General features: G+C 35.0%; 2 protein-coding genes and 1 pseudogene across 3 annotated transcripts; 2 read left to right on the top strand and 1 right to left on the bottom strand.

The window, feature by feature from the left end:
- Positions 1–6,138: 6,138 nt before the first annotated feature.
- Positions 6,139–9,131, top strand: LOC120162780 (glycine-rich RNA-binding protein 2, mitochondrial-like). Of its 2 annotated transcripts, XM_039172857.1 has the most exons (6): positions 6,139–6,195; positions 7,021–7,174; positions 7,272–7,340; positions 7,626–7,732; positions 8,513–8,787; positions 8,848–9,131. In XM_039172857.1, the coding sequence occupies exons 2-6, from the start codon at positions 7,030–7,032 to the stop codon at positions 8,975–8,977; spliced, it is 726 nt and encodes a 241-aa protein (XP_039028788.1). In that variant the 5' UTR covers positions 6,139–6,195; positions 7,021–7,029; the 3' UTR covers positions 8,978–9,131. The 2 variants fall into 2 exon arrangements, with proteins under 2 accessions (XP_039028788.1, XP_039028787.1); XM_039172856.1 differs by having other exon boundaries at positions 8,513–9,131.
- A 1,141-nt stretch (positions 9,132–10,272) lies between these two features.
- Positions 10,273–11,674, top strand: LOC120162779 (annotated as a pseudogene).
- Positions 11,675–12,223: 549 nt separating this feature from the next.
- Positions 12,224–16,596, bottom strand: LOC120162778. The gene is made up of 3 exons (XM_039172855.1): positions 14,941–16,596; positions 13,810–14,219; positions 12,224–12,974 (listed from the first exon to the last, which is right to left on the bottom strand). The coding sequence occupies exons 1-3, from the start codon at positions 15,836–15,838 to the stop codon at positions 12,270–12,272; spliced, it is 2,013 nt and encodes a 670-aa protein (XP_039028786.1). The 5' UTR covers positions 15,839–16,596; the 3' UTR covers positions 12,224–12,269.
- Between the last annotated feature and the right edge of the window lie 352 nt (positions 16,597–16,948).

Below are 16,948 nucleotides of genomic sequence, written 5' to 3'. Positions count from 1 at the left end.
GTCGCTGCGATTTTCATTTCGCATTGCGATAGCCATTTCCGCGTTGCGATAGTCATTTCCGCGTTGCGATAGTCATTTCCGCGTTGCAAAAGTAAGTTTCGTGTTGCGAAAGTAAACTATTCTTCTTCTTGAATGTTTTTAAATGTTTATATAAGTGCTTACTTCTGGAATGTTATCTGATGCATTTTGTGAACTATGATAGAATAATGACTTGGGTGAATACAATGCAAGTTTGAAACATATTTGTCTTTGTTTAATATCATGTCTGTTTATTTACTGATTTATGTATTAATTTTTTTTAGCGGCCCGATAAGGTGGATGCTTTACGTCGGGTTTTCCTTGCATGACGGAGTTCACGCATCAGATGGCGTACACGTGCTATTACGTCTCCGTTCACCCCAATGGTGCGAAGACTCCGCAAGAAGAAGCCCGACTCACCTGTCATTCCTCAAGAGTCCCCTCCAATTGTTCAAGAGGCTCCTATCATCCCTCAAGAGTCCCCCCACCGTTCAAGAGGCCACTGTCATCGTTGAAGAGGTCCCTCCCACCATTCCAGAGCCCGATTCACATGGGGTAATATATCGAATTATTGAAAAACCCCCACCGTTGCTGGACATGATGGATGAGAGTTGGCTCTCGTATGAGTTACCGGCTAGTACCATTCCGGTATCTGAAGTGGAGAGGAGACAACTACCGGAAACAATTCTGGATAATACCCTTTGGGCTAAGACCGCAGTTGATTTTTATCTACATGAGCGGAGCCAAGGGTGTTACACTGACATAAGCAAACTCAACGATGAGATGTATTTGTTGCTTAATCGGTCTTGGTGGGGTGTGTTATTAGGGGTTGAAGACAGTGGCTATTTCAATGGGGAGGTAAGTCTTATATTTGACTTATATATGATTTTGATTAATTTTTTTAAAAATTAATGTAATTCACTAATATATGTCTTTTTTTTTTGTAAAACATAATATCGATGCGTGGGTGTCAAGTCTTCTAATAATAAGGAAGCTTAGGAAAAATAAAAAAAATTCGCGATATACAATAATGCCGGCGGCTTTTCACGCAGTTCACTTGAAGAATCAACGAGATGAATCATTTTCGTTGGGCAATGGACAAGCTAAACTTTATCCTGCATGGTGGGAGGTCGATAAGGTTAGTGTTTATTTTTTAAATTTTTTAAAGGTGTTCATAAATAAGTGCGCAAATAAATGAATTATTACTTATGATTGCAGGTGTTTATCCCTGTTTTGGAACGTCGTCATTGGCTTCTCGTCCAACTTCAGCTCCCATCCCTGAAGATAATAGTATATGACAGCATGATAAATTACATATCACTGTCTGATTTGAGAGATATTATCAAGGGATGGAGCTCTCATTTGGCTAAATTCTTGGATGGGATTAATTATTGGACTCATTCTGGACAGAAGAAGCCAAAGAAGTTCAATGTCACAGTTGTCAAAGACGAGACCGTGCCACAACAATCGCTGGGAGCCAGAGGGGATTGTGGCCCTCTCGTATGCATGTGCTTGGCGCGTTTGACGATGGGAAGCACAGAGTTTCTACCTCCCACCGATAGAGATAGAGCTGCAGTAGGCTTGTGGTTTCGGTATTATATGGCTAGATCGATACATTCTATACGCTGCCTACCTGCATCCGCGTTATGAAAGTATCCATTGTTAATTGGTAAGTCAAATACAAGTTTTGTTAACATATATACTCCTTTTGGTTTGAAAATATTTGGTTAAGTACCTATAATTCAATAATTTGTTGTTTGTAGGTTTTAGATGTGTAGGAAGTCTTGTTTGAGCAAATGTTTGGTTTTTGCAGGTTAATCCTTAAGTGAGCTGCGTGAAATGGATGTACGGGTGCAAAAGTTGATTCATTGATTCAATAATTGATGAGGAAATAAGAATTATTATTATTTTTTGATTGTTTAATTGATTTGTAAAAAATGATTTGTAAATGTTGATTTGTTTAATTGGTGTGTACATAATTCTTATTTGTGCTTGTTTAATTGATTGAAATGTAATAGTTGATTTGTTGATTTTCAATCTGCATTATGTTGAAGGAAAAACAGACTATCGCAACACATAATACATGCCTAACTGAAAATGTTAAAAGTGCACACATAAAATACACATAATACAACGTTTGCATTTAAAAATCACCTAAGTTAACAGTCCCAAAAGGTGAAGCCGGTTGTGATTGGGATTTTGAAGATGATTGCGATTTTCAGAATCTCGTTGCGAAAATCAGAATCTTGTTGCGATTTTGTATTATCTCGTTGCGATAGTCAGTACCGCGTTGCGATTTTCCAAATTCGCATTGCGATTTTCCAAATTCGCATTGCGATTTACTTATTCGCATTGCGAATTGGGAAAATCGCAACGCGAAATTGGAAAATCGCATTGCGATAGTCATAATCGCGTTGCGAATCTGTAAACTGATTTGCGATAATGGAGATCGCGTTGCAAATTAGCGATCGCATTGCGATTTTGTTGGTCATTTTGGCAAATCCGGAAAAAGTTGGTTAAAATCGTATATTATATGGGATTTTTGGTCACTGAGATTATTTTCTCTTACTTAAAATATTATAATACATATTAATTGTAATTCAAATAATTTTCCCTAGTAGCAGAATATATATATATAAGAAAGATTATAATATTATTTAATAATGAGTTAATTGTATCATATGTCCTCACCTATAACCTTCATTTTAAATTGGTCCTTAAACTTTTAAATATTTCAATTCCATCCCTAAACTATGACTCTTATTCTAAATTAATCCTTAAACTTTTGAACATTCTGATTGCATCCCTAAACTATGACCCTTTTTTTAAATTGGTCCCCAAACTTTTGAATCTTTCAATTTCATCTCCAAATTCATCCAAATATGTAACTAGTTTCAAAAATTATTTAACATAGATTTTGTCTTTTAAAACATATAATAATATAATTTGGCTTAATGATTTTATTAACAAGGGATGTGATTAGTATGTACATAAGTTTAGAATAAAATTGGAATGTTCAAAAAGTTAGGGACCAATTTAGACAAAGGTCATTATTTGAGGATGAAATTAAAATGTTCAGAAGTTTAAGGATTAATTTAAAATGATAGTCTTAGTTTAGGGATGAAATTAGAATATTTAAAAGTTTAGGGAATAATTTAAAAAGAATGTCATACTTTGAGGACATATAATGCAATTAACTCTTTAATAAATCAAATATCATCTAGAATTATAAAATATATTTATAATATTTTTAAAAAAGAATTTTGAGGATAAAATTTTGGTGGTAGTATAAAGGGATCATAGAATTGATAGGAAGAAAGGATTTATAAAAAAAACAACAATCGAATAACCAAATTGAATAAAATACAAAGTTGAAAGACTAAATAAAAAAATAGTATTTTTGTTAAAAAAATAAAGCTACATAGGTATTATATAGCAGTGGGAGAGCACGTGCTTCAAATTTAGTTAAAAATTAACTTAAGACAAAATAAAAATTGAATAAATGAGTAAATCATGCAAGGTTTAGTGATTAAGTTTTAAAAAGAGGAAATCTATTTTTAAAAATAATAATTGGAGCTACATAAATATTCTATTGTGATCTAGGAGCATGTTGTTTAAACTTAGTCTAAAATGCACTTAAAATAAATGAAGAATTAGAAAAATAAGAAAATTATGGATTAAATCGTAAATAGTGAAAATACTTAGTTAAGTTTTGAAATACAATTGTTTGGTTTTTTGAATTGGTAAAATTTCAATTCAACTCAAATTCAAAAATTGACTTACTAATTTAAATTAACTCGAATAATTTAAAATTTTAAAAGATGTTTTTTTAAAATCAAATCAAGTTTTACTCCATTTTAACCATGCAAATTATTATATTACTATAGTATTCCATTTTCAGTCTTATATTTCATTACTATTGTTGTTGTTGTTAAATTTTAATAATTGGTAATTTCATAAACTCATATCGACTCGAAAAAATATTATTGTTGTTGTTGTTAAATTTTAATAATTGGTAATTTCATAAACTTGTCTCGACTCGAAAAAAAATTATGTTCAAATCGAGTTATAAAATATAATTCGAACAACTCGAAATTTTTAGCAATTAATATATTGATTTTTAAGTTTGAGTTGAGTCCCTTGATTCTGTATAATATATGTTTATCACATATGAAAAAAATGAAGAAACAAATATGTATTGTATATGAATATAAAAAGTCATTTAAATTGGACTCGGAAAATATAGTAATATTATAAATATTTACAATTAAATTTAAACAAAAACTCGAAAATTAGACTCGAAAGAATTTCAAGTCAAATTTGAGTAATAAAAAATCAATTTTTTCGACTCGACTTGATCAAATACTTACTCCCTACTTATATATTATAGATAAACAGTTGTGGAAAAGCAATTTTGTTATTTTATATATTTTTTTTGTACATTTCATGGAAAATTTATTTTCACTCTCTTAAGATTTTATAAGTACTTATCCTCTTAAAATTTTATAACTTCACATCTCTTAACATAAAATTCTATCTCGGTATGATACATGTTCATCCATACACCTACCGCAATGAGAACAGTTTTGTACACTTGGATTTCCATCGAGATCCTTACCGGGAATATGATTATTGGATAAACCAGATAGGAGTTGATGGTATGTTTAAGGACTTCACGGGCAGCCTCCATAATTTTCAGGAATGTAGAAGTACGCATAGAAGGACACCCTCAAAGGATTATTTCAAGTATCTAGGGTCTATGATACATAAAGATGGGGTGTAGATGATGATGTTACACACCGTATAAAGACGGGATGACTAAAGTGGAGGGCTGCTACTGGGGTTTTGTGTGACAAGAAGATGCCTCTAAAACTTAAGGGAAAATTTTATAGAATGGCAATAAGACCAGCGCTGCTGTATGGATCAGAATGTTGGGCAATCAAGAAGGATCACGTAAGGAGGATGGAGGTCGCAAAAATGAGAATGCTACGATGGGCATGTGGTAGGACTCTGTGGGACATGACACCAAACTCTGCTATTAGGATGTCATTGGGGGTGGTGTATGTATCCGAGAAATTGAGGGAGGGAAGACTAAGGTGGTTTGGGCATGTCCTTAGGCGACAACCGTCGGATGCAGTTAGGAGGGTAGAGTCGATTACAGTCGACGGTGCCAGAAGGAGAGGACGACCAAGGCGGAAGTGGGAAGACTGCTTGAGATCTGATTTAAAGGATTTTGCCCTTACCGAGGACATGACCTCTGACAGGAAAGTATGGAGACTTAAGACCAGGGTAGCCGAGTAGTGCGGGTCACATCCATTAGGTGTATCATCTTCTGTCTTCTTTTAATGTCTTTGTAGTAATTTCCATGACGGCTACTTTTTTATACGTTTCTGCCATTAGAATTTATGAAGGCTTCTAACTAGGGTAGTGGAGTAGTGTTGCCTAAGTTTAGGTTTTAACCTATTTGACTTTATTCTTTATCGTAGCTTGATATGGTTAACTTCTGTGTATCATTCTCTTCATGTATCCTCTTTTTAAATTTAGCCGGGTCTTACGTTTCTGTCTATATGCAGATATTTTTACGCACAGATTTATTAGCAGAGACTGTTTCTCATTACAGACGCGCATATGAAGACTGTTCAACTATGTATTTATTTATTTATACATGCATTACATTTTATCTTTATTTTTAATTTTTCTGACTGTCAGAGGTCTTCCACGGAATTTGCTCTCAACCTGGCGTTGGGGGCAGCCTACTACCCTATCTCCCCCTTACCCCATTACATATGAAAATATGATTTTATTGTTGTTGTTCTATCAATCCTAACAAGTCAACTATAAATATAAACATTTCTATCAACAAGATAAAATATATATATTACAAGTAATATAGATGACTAATGTTATAAAGTACCTATTAAGGTGTTTAATGGATTAATCAGCTTGTGAGTTGTTCAACTAAAAAATTATACATCCGTATTTTTTATATTAAATAAAAAACTAAAGAATAACATTTTACGACTGTTACAAACCTGAAAAAGACAACCCAACAAGAAAGCTACACGTGTACAAGAAAGTTTCAGCTAAAGTATCCGAACGCCGCCCCGTCTACTTAAACCCCGAGGGTTTTTACAGAGAGATACAAGCTCCAGGTCTCCCAGTCTCATAATCAAAAGGGTAAGCTTCGAAAAAGCCCTAAACTTTATTTTCGATTTTTCCACTTTTTTTCATCTTCATTTTGATCAGTTTAGGGCGTTTTTATGTTTTATTTCAGAGGGTTTCTCTTCATTTCTGTGCCGTTTTCAGATGCTCCTTTTTTTCATTTCCCTAATTTTCTTGTAGTATCGGGTTTCTGTTTTGATGTTTCATAATATTTATGCAATTATCTGCTTTGGTTGCATAAGTCATGAAGGATTGGGTTTCTTGGGAGATGATTGAAAATGGATATTTGACTGCTGTTTCGTTCTTTTCTTGTTTGGTTTTGTGGCATTTGAGCTTGGAAAAGAAAGAGCTTTTTCTCAGAAAAGAAAATTTCTTGGTATTTTGGTTTAGGATTTTATGAGTTAAAAAGATAAGAGATCAACATAAGGGAAAGTTCAAATATTGTAAAAATAGGTTACTCTGTTTGCTTCTTTTTAGATTTACCTTTAATGTCTCTGTGTGTTCAACTTTTTCTGTGTTTTCCCGTATATTTGGAGGCTTATACTTCTATGCTTATAGTTTTATTAGTGGGGGATATGAGGCTGGGTTAAACCCCCAATCGTAATTAGGGTTAGCATTGTGAAAATGGGAATGGAATATTTTGTTGCCGCTCTTCCTCTTTATCTTAACTGTTATATTGTTCTTCATCTTGATCTTCTCAAATCTGTTTTTGTACTATCTATTCTATCTTTCGTTCTTGGATTTCCACTCCCATCTACATCATTTCACTATATATTATTATTGTTCTACTTTGTTTGTTTCATTTCTTGAAAGCGAGGTTTAACTTTTTGTTTCTCTTAGGATTGAACAATGGCTTTCTTAAGTAAAATCGGGAATATGCTTAGGCAGACCTTGACTACGCAGATCAATGCTCAGTTGTCTGCTTCAAGGCCAGGCCTTTTTCAAGTGTTTCGGAGCATGTCAAACTCGCCAAGCTCGAAAGTTTTTGTTGGAGGCCTGCATCAATCCAACTTTCGTTTATACTCTAGGAGCAAACTACTTTCTATTACCTGATTTTCTAAGGGTTTCTTGTTAACTTTCATTGATTGCAGGTATTTCATTCCAAACTGATGACCAAGGTCTGAGAGAAGCTTTCAGCCAATATGGTGAAGTTGTTGAAGGTATACTGCGAGGAATGCATTTGCTTATTTCAATGTGTAATTGCCTTTGTGAAAGGGATTTAAAAGGTCTTTTGAGATGCTTAAATATTTACCTCTACATGTTGAGTGTCATGTTGGTTCATATTTTTTAAGTATAATGACATGTCCCATGAAGATAAATGTTTTTAACTTCAAGTCTGTGTGAGATTGTGAATATGGTGTACTTTGAGTATGCAGTCAAGTGTTTTCTTATGTCCACTGCTTTTGTCTTTGTAAAACAGCTGATTAATTTGATATCTATTGTAGCAAGAGTAATTGTGGACCGAGAAACAGGAAGGTCAAGAGGATTTGGCTTTGTCACATATGCCAGTACCGATGATGCTTCCAGCGCAATACAGGCCTTGGATGGACAGGTACTGTAAGGCATCTAAGTATCTATTTTAGAGGAATTTACTTCTTTCATGTTGGCAGTCTTGGGATATTTGCAGGTTGCTGCTCTTTCCTTTAGCCTCATAGGATGCTGATGCATTTTATAATGAGCATATCTATTTTAGAATATACATCCTATTTGGTATTGTCTTCTCATGGTGCTGCAACTATGGTAAAAGCTTTTGCATTATGTTGGCTGCAAATTGCATCTAGGCCTATGTCAATATATGTTAATACTAATGTGAATTATGTATTTGGAATTATTGCATCCCAAGTTAATTTTATGTTAATATATGCTTGTCAAATTTCACTATCAGCATCTTGGAACATAGTGTATTTTTTGTCAGGGCCTCAATGTTCCTGTTATAACTCGTTTTCCCTTGGCAACTTATCAGGATCACTTTCATATATTGCATATAGGCCTATTGGTTTGTTGCTGCTTTTTTCTATGAACTACAAATTCCACTTTAATTTTCTCAATTGCCTCAACTTATGAATTATTTTCATTAGATTTTTTTGTCATGTAGGCTTTAATTTGTGCATGTATGTACAAGTAATTGGTTTGGGGTGTGAGATGTTTTGTCATCATAATGTTCTTGGTTAATCTGTCTGGTATAGAATAGAACTATAGATAATGGTGAAAACAGTAGTTTTATCTTTGTCTACCCTGTTTGATTTTGCAGATGCTTAACATAACAGCATTGGTTCTTATATCCTCGGTAGTTATTTGTGGGATTTTTTGGTTGTCTGAATTCTTATTGCAGGTTCTCCATGGCCGTCAAGTAAGAGTAAACTATGCAGCTGAGAGACCTCCTCGTAACTTTGGCGGTGGTGGCTATGGTGGTGGTAATTATGGCAGTGGCGGCTATGGTGGCGGTGGCTATGGTGGTGGCGGTGGCTACAACAGAAATGTTGGATATGGTGGTGGTGGTGGTGGTAACTATGGAGGCCAAGGAAATTATGGTGGTTTTGATCAATCTGCTGCAACCAATTTTGATAGTGGGAGTTTCAATGTTGGTGGCGGCGGCGGCAGCATTGATAACGTTGCCACTGGTGGTCCAGCTGGATATGGAAGTCAGAATATGGGATTTGATGGTGGTGATCAATTTGGTAGTGCCGAAGATGGCTTGAAGGGGGAAGGAGAAACATTTGAGTCAAATGAGGCAGTGAACGGGAGCTTCCGGGATGACGACGACGAGAATGGAAGTGATTTTGCTAAAAGGGCATGATGTCTTTTGGTTTCTTGGAACTAATTTTTATTTTGATCAAATCATGTGACTTTTGGTTTTTGTAGAACTTTTATGACTTCCTTGAGCGTCTCTTTCGTGGAGAAGTGAGGAAGAAGGAATAATTTTATATTCAGTCCTAGTCGAGTTTGAAAAAGCTTTTTATTTTTTAAGATTCGAACTCAGATTTGAGATTAGAATTATAATGGCATGGCTGATAGCAAATTAGCAATGTCTAGAGTTACAAGATCAAGCAATCTAGTAAAGCTAAATACATAGAGGATGCACAGACTCAAGTCTTAGGCTTTTAATGTCTAGAATTTTGAAACCAGATAATGTTTAAATAGACAAGGGGATGAAGTTTCCCTAGCCAAGGGATGCTGACAAGTAATAAACATCAGAGGCATCGCTAAGCTTTTCATTGTTGTTGACATTTTTTCCTGGAAACAGTGCGCAGCTTTGTAGCAGTCCCGGTTAAAACCGTAGCTAATGATTTGCCATATGCCGAAGATGTATCAGTGACAGAACAACATGCATCTTGCATTTCAGCAGAATGCCAAGTCATTGAAGCACTTGTTGCCAGTATCCATCAGAGGAGGTTGAAGAAACCCAAAGTTAATTTAACTGTCCCTTTCACAGGAAAATGACACAAAACACTTGTTTCCCTAAGCTCAACCATGCCTCTTTACCTTGCTTGCTCATCGTCCCTCTCATCACACACCTTCGTCCCTGTGGACTCTAAGTGCTGGAGTACTCAGTTCACAACCGTAACAATTTGGGATGAAAGAATAATAAATTCAAATGCCCTAGTACTCAGTTCACAACCGTAACTGTTTGGGATGAAATAATAATAAATTCAAATGTTAAAGACTTAAATATTAAAAAAACTGAACAATTCTATAAAATATATACAACTTAAAATAAAAAATAATTTATTAAAGTCTTAAAAAACTATAATATAATATTTCAACTTAATGTATTGTAGCATAATTTAGTGGCATTATCAATTATGTCATTCTAAAGGGTAATATATATATGTATCGAAATACATGTGTGTCACTAAAATATACATAACTAAAATATATGTATCATTTCAATAATAACAGGGATATTATTTTGTTTGGATATTATAAGTTTGAATAATTAATTATCTTTTAAGATATATATACATTATTAATAAATTAAAAATATTCTAAACAAATATGACTCCATTGTTATATATATATATATATATATATATCTGAAAAGTTATAATAATCGACGGTTCATAATCTTTTAAATCCAGTTCTTCCATCCCCTGATCAAAAGAACTTGGCTCAAAATCCCAAATCAAAATAACCTGGAGAATCGAGAAATCATATAAGAAACTCCATCAAGATTCAACCTTTATCCCAATTCTGACCACCCAAATGGCCCAAAACCAAAGACCCAAAACCCTCCTTGATTCCTTAGGTGAAGAAATCATCAGAATCCTAGCCCCTGTTTCAATCTGCATGTTTTTAGTCGTCCTTTTGGTCTCGATTCTCAGCTCAAGTTCTTCACTTTCCGTAACATCAATTGCAACCATAGCTTACTCAGAAACCAGCTCAGATTCATCCTGGGACAAATTCCTAGGTGCCCTTTTGAATTCCTTAGCGTTTGTTGCGGTTGTCACTGTTGCTACCTTCATTTTGGTGCTCTTTTTTTACCTAAGATGCACCAAGTTCTTGAAAATCTATATGGGTTTTTCTTCTTTCGTTGTTTTGGGATTCATGGGTGGTGAAATTGCCTTGTTTCTGTTTGAAAAATTCAGTGTTCCTATTGATTGCATTACATTTTTGGTGCTTCTGTTTAATTTGCTGTTATTGGTGTTTTGGCTGTTTTTATGTCGAAAATGGCGATTGTTGTGACACAAGGGTACTTGGTTTTAATTGGAATGTTGGTTGCTTATTGGTTTACTCTTTTGCCTGAATGGACTACTTGGGGGTTATTGGTTGCATTGGCATTGTATGATCTTGCTGCTGTTTTATTGCCTGTTGGGCCTTTAAGGCTACTTGTAGAGCTTGCTATGTCAAGGGAGGAAGATATCCCAGCTTTGGTTTATGAGGCTAGGCCAATTACACATCATGATCCTGCTTCGGGGCAGGTTCAAAGACGGATTTGGAGAGAAAGGCTAAATGTTGGGCTAGATTTGGAGGGTAATTCAAGTTCAAATAGCAATGTTAACGTTATTTCTGATTCGAATTCCACTGTTAGTATCGTTCAAGCCAGTTATAGTGGTACAAGAATCGCTAGAGTGGAAGAGGGGCAGGTTTCAGAGAGGGATGCTGAGCTTTCGGCACCGTTGATTGATCGGAGAATGGATGGTCAAGATGGTATGTCAACTGAAAGCTTGATGCTAGAAGGTATGGGGTTAGGTTCATCCGGTGCTATCAAGCTTGGACTGGGGGATTTCATCTTCTACAGCGTGTTAGTCGGTAGGGCAGCGATGTATGATTTTATGACAGCGTATGCATGTTATCTTGCAATTGTAGCTGGTTTGGGCATTACATTGACGCTATTGGCATTGTATCAGAAAGCTCTACCGGCTCTTCCTATGTCTATAGCGCTCGGTGTGTTGTTTTATTTCTTAACAAGGTTCTTACTTGAAGTTTTCATTGTACAATGCTCTTTGAATCTCGTGATGTTTTAAAGTTTTCAATCGTTTCAAGCTTTAAATCATAGACATATGGTACCCTAAATTCTATGATCACTTATGATTAATTTTCTTGATCATGATCTATGTGCTTTCCCTTCTATGATTTAACTATTTCCATTAAAGTTGGCGTAAAATGTTATGTAAAACTCTGTTTCTCTGTCATCAGGGTTCTATGATTGAAGTTGAAACCCGGAATGAGGTATCTAATTATATTTTGCAAAGAAATGAAAATGATTTGCCATCTGTTTACCTATGAGAACCCATAACTTAGTACCGAGGTGGATCCGACTAGTTGGTAATTTGAGCAGGCATTCATTAGGGTTCATACTGTTTTTTCTTATTTATCATCCATGGAACTATTTTGGTTTTGTACGAAGGAGGTCAAGACCCGTATGTTGTTCCGACTCTTCATTTCTATTTAAGCATCCATTTCCGAGTAACAGGCAGATAGATTGTGTTGAACTATAGTTTTGTGAAAATCCTTGTTTGAGGAGTATTAGTTAGAAACCTAGAATCAAAATGTTTTAACTGGGAATTGCTGTAGTTAAGAATACAAGTGCTAGCTATATGTATAAACTGCAAAAAATTCAGTCTCGATTTCGATCCGATTCTCAAACGTTAAATTTCATCCTTGGAAAACAATATTCTTTGTGCATTTAGCAATACAGGAGATCCTTTCTTGGTTTTCTCCACAATTTGCTGTATCAATAGCTTCTCCATTTCATCATCATTATCACTACATTCACCTTCACTTACATTCACATCAAGTAATTCCTGGACTCTTGAAGGTTGATCATTTGATGTTCTTACCTGATCATAAAATGTTTCGTCCAATTTGTTTGCATCATATTGATCACCCCAAGCCATGTTTCCTTGATTATTTTGATAAATACGTAATGGTTTGCCCTCTTCTATTGCCTCTTCAAAAGCCTCGTCATATGCATGATCTGGAGTTTCCCATGATAATTTTGGAACTCGAGGCTTCAATGTGCGACAAGGATCTTGATTTACTGGAGGACTCTCCAGGGTTGTCGAATATTTCCATTTGTCAGGATTCTTATTCTCTGATTCCATCAGTTTCACCTTCCTCTGGCTGTTCTCGAGGGCTGTCTCAAGTTCTTGTACTCGTTCTTCAAGCCTTAACTGAATCACTTCATGCAATCGCAAGCTCAACTCTCGAGGCGAAACTGCATAATTTGCTGAACGAGTAGTCGAGGTTCCGCTTCTATCTTCATTAGACATAGATTGGGCAAGAGCCTGTCCGGTGACCATATCAGATCTCAATTCACCTTCGGCAAAATCTGCTACAAAATCTGGGTCAATCTGCATGAATTTTCAGCTGCATTATTGGGATATCTGATTCTAGCAAGCTAGCAGGAAGGTAAAAAGATAAGCAAATGCCAAAACAAACAAGTAGAATCATCTTCATATACATATACATATATATATATAAAACAACAACTTATGTTGCTCCGACTTCTCATTTTTTTGTCAAGTATTTGTGTCGACACTCATATTTGAGTAACATGGTTGAGTAGTTTATCGTCGCTCGTTATTTTTCCTAAACTATCTGTGTCCGGCACTCGTTCGGATATGAATAGGGGGTTTGATTTTTCAAATACATGAAAAAACTTGGTAAAAATTTAGCATAACCTCATCTAACATGACCAAATATTCAAGTTTCAACACTTGATATCGAACATATTTGATAGGGGTAAACTACCTAACGGATCCATGTGTTATATGCTTAAGGACAAATTAATCCCTCTACTATGAAAATGAGCAATTTAGACCTTGTACATTTAATTTTGAAGCAAATAGGTCAAATAATTAACGGAGATCAATATTTTTGACACTCGATATAACCACCGTTTAAAATTTCAACTCTTTGCTTCAAAACTAAACATATAGGGACTAAATTGTTCGCTTTTATCGTAAAGGGACTAATTTGCTTTTCAACTTATAGTACAAGGATCCGTTATTTGATAGCATTCTCCAGCAAACTGGATAACCCTCCCATGAAACTTTAAAAAAGAAATCTATTAAATAAAATGAGAAAATGCCATATGAGAGCAGGTAACACAAATGCAATGAATAAACGATTTCATTAAACCATCTAAAATGCTCCATGGAAATGCTAAGATAAACACAAGCTTACCTCGATAAGATCGGGAAGCCTGTGCTCGGGATTTGGTACATTCATGTTTAGACCCAACCTCTCGAGTTCGGCTTTGAGTTCAGCTTCGATTTTACTCATAGACTCCAAACTTTTCTCTGCCTTTTGATGATATGATTCTTTAACATCAAATCTTGTTAAATTATTCATATTAGTTTCCCTGTCGAGAAAGGAATCGTCTTGTGTTTCTCGTGATTCGTAATTCTCATTGACTAGCTCCTTTACTGTCAAGGAATCTTTCATTTCGAGTTCCTCTTGAAGATCTTGAACCAAGTTCTCGGTCTGCTTTAACAATCCTCTCAATTTCTCGACTTCCCTTCTATTTCCTATATAAGAGCATATTATTCCAATAGAAATCCCAATACAAAATAGAACCTCTCCATTATGACGACCTGTCACGTATAAAAGGATTAGGCCATGAAATTGGTTAGACTAGAAGAGAAAAATTACACGTATAACGAATAACGAACGGAATAGAGAGTCAAAACAAATGCATCGACTATAACGAGTGACTAAAATACTATTGCTTTTCTGGTGCAAAGGAGAAATCAAGACATATCTTTATGCAGAATCGAGAACAAAGAACAATAAATTAAATTAACATCAAGCTTAGGTTCGTATCGTACTTATCAGATTTCTGAAAATAACTTATGAGATGCCAAAACAGATAAATGATTCAACAGGCTTAAACATCCTATGGAGACTTCATTTTTCTCAAAGAATATCTATCTCGGAAATTTCCAATGAACAACCCTCCACATAGAAGGAAAAGCTTTTAGAGAAAACAATCAGTGCTTATCAAACACATACCGGTGTGTAATACTCGCTCCTATGTCCAAGCAACATAGAAGTGTAAGAACCTATTTCTAATGCATTTTAACTCATTATAATGATGGAGAAAAGAACAGTAACATTCCCGAGATTTCACTTACAATCATGTTCATATCTGAAAATACGGATTTTCCGTTTACTATTCTTTCAATTTCTAAGATATTTAACAATAAAACAAATTCAGAAATTGAAAATCAGCACAGTTAAGTAATAAGAACAGATTCTTATAGTATTGATATAAAAAGTAAATGAAAACCTAAAACAACAATGTAAGAACAGTACCACAGTGTGTATGAAACTGCTTTTTGGAATCAATTTTGCAAGAAATGCTTGGTCTTCCATCACACGCATTTTCGCTCCTGAGTTTCAACTTCTCAGGGAGATCTGAAGAACCAACTTTTGGCAAGGGCGGAATTGCATAAACATATTCATTCTTTTCAAAGGTGGCTTGATTGTGCAACTTATTGTCCCCGGTTCCATTTGATCCATTAGAAAAATCACCACTTGCTCTGTTGATTATTCGGCTTCCATCAGTTATCAGCAATGGTCTCAAGATCGGTGTGGCTGGTAGCAAAACAGAACTAAGTACATACTCCTCCATTTTAACATGTTGCATATGTAGTTGAGCCATGAGACAACTATCTAAGGAGCTTAGCGGTTTAAGTGAACGCCCGTACGAATGTTTAGTTTTAAGAGAGCTTTTTTTCTGCATAGACTCGTTAAAAGGGTCCATTCTAGAGATAAGAGGTTTAGCAAAATCACTACCACTATCAACCCCCGGCCCTTTTCCAAATTGATCTTCTCTTAGGTTTTCATTTGTCAATGATACTGGTGATAAACCTGATTGAGAAATTGCATCGCAATCCTTATGATTTCCCAATCTTCCTATCTTTTCACTATTGAGTCCACCAGCCGAATCCACTTCAGCAGCTGAAGCCACATTAAGTCCATAAATATCAGAATTTTTTCTATCTGAAAACTTTCTTCTCTCTGGAGAAACATCTTCCAGCAGTTTCCTTATCGTAGCAAATTTGTTGACAGGATCCTTCCCAGTTGTAGACATCCCATTTCCGGAATCTGCAGAAGAAACCTCGGGAAATCCATTTCTAACTGTTGTAAGATTTTCCCAAAATTTAGCAAAATATCCAGCTGCAGCTGCCACAACAAGCCATGAATCCATTTCTGCCCAAAAACTACCCAAGCACAACACCACAAAAGTTGACCTTTACATCAATCCTCAACATCCAAAACCTCAAAGCAACAATTTCCATGAAGCTCAAAAATTTCCAAAACCAGTCTTTAGCCCTCCAACACAACAATTAACGAACTAGAGACCAAAACATCGAAACCCTCTTGAGTTACAAATCTGACACCCGAATCAACCGAATCAGGCTTTCTCCTTTGTCTCCCTGAACCTAAGTTCTCATAAAACACAAAGCAATGTGCAAAGCTTAGATGAAAACCCCCACAACTTCCAAATAAACAATCCTAGAAACTTAACAAAGCAAATTGATACCAAATCAGCCAAATATAAAACTGAAACTACAAACAAATATCAGCTTTTTCAATTGATAATTTTCAGGCAATTAAACACTATATCATAAACAAGAACATCCTGAATAACTGTCAAGAAACCAAACCTTATTCAACTACAAGCAGATTACAACCAAAGTCATAAATGAACAAACAGCTTATATGGCGACAAAAACAACCGCCGTCTCAAGAGAAACACCCAATTCTGAAAACGATGTGGAAATCACCCATTCGAAAACAATCTAAGAACTCCAAAAAACAATCAACAAAGAACCCATTCGCCCCAATGTGAAGATTATAAAATGAGCAAAATAGAAAGAGTATTAAAGTAAAATCCAGCAGACCCAAAAGTTTAAAAAGAAGATGGATTTCTCATTGTTGAATCTTGAGATTGGATTCCTTGGAAGAATAAGAGCTCTTTGCTCTGCTATCTAAACAACGCTACATTCACCTGCATCAGTTGCAGTATGAAATTAATTTTTTTTCTTGCCTTTTTTTTCACACTAAATATTAGCACTTTTTTATTAAAAAAAATCTCCTTTTTACTTCAATTTTATTTTTTGTGGACCAACTGACCCGAGCAAAGCCACCAAGTTTGTTCAATTTGTGTTTCTTCTAAAATATTTATTATTATTATTACATTAATAAATTTAACTCTTGATGTTTATTTATTTATTAATACAATTCTCAATTTTTTATAAAATATTAAATTATTTTTTATAATAAATTCAATTAGAATTGTAAGTTTTAATAATTA

This window comes from Hibiscus syriacus, unplaced genomic scaffold (genome assembly GCF_006381635.1).
Source record: "Hibiscus syriacus cultivar Baekdansim isolate YM2019G1 unplaced genomic scaffold, ASM638163v2 tig00111408_pilon, whole genome shotgun sequence".
Taxonomy (NCBI): domain Eukaryota; kingdom Viridiplantae; phylum Streptophyta; class Magnoliopsida; order Malvales; family Malvaceae; genus Hibiscus; species Hibiscus syriacus.
The sequence above is the reverse complement of the archived record's forward strand: the minus strand, read 5'-3'. Positions and strand labels throughout refer to the sequence as shown.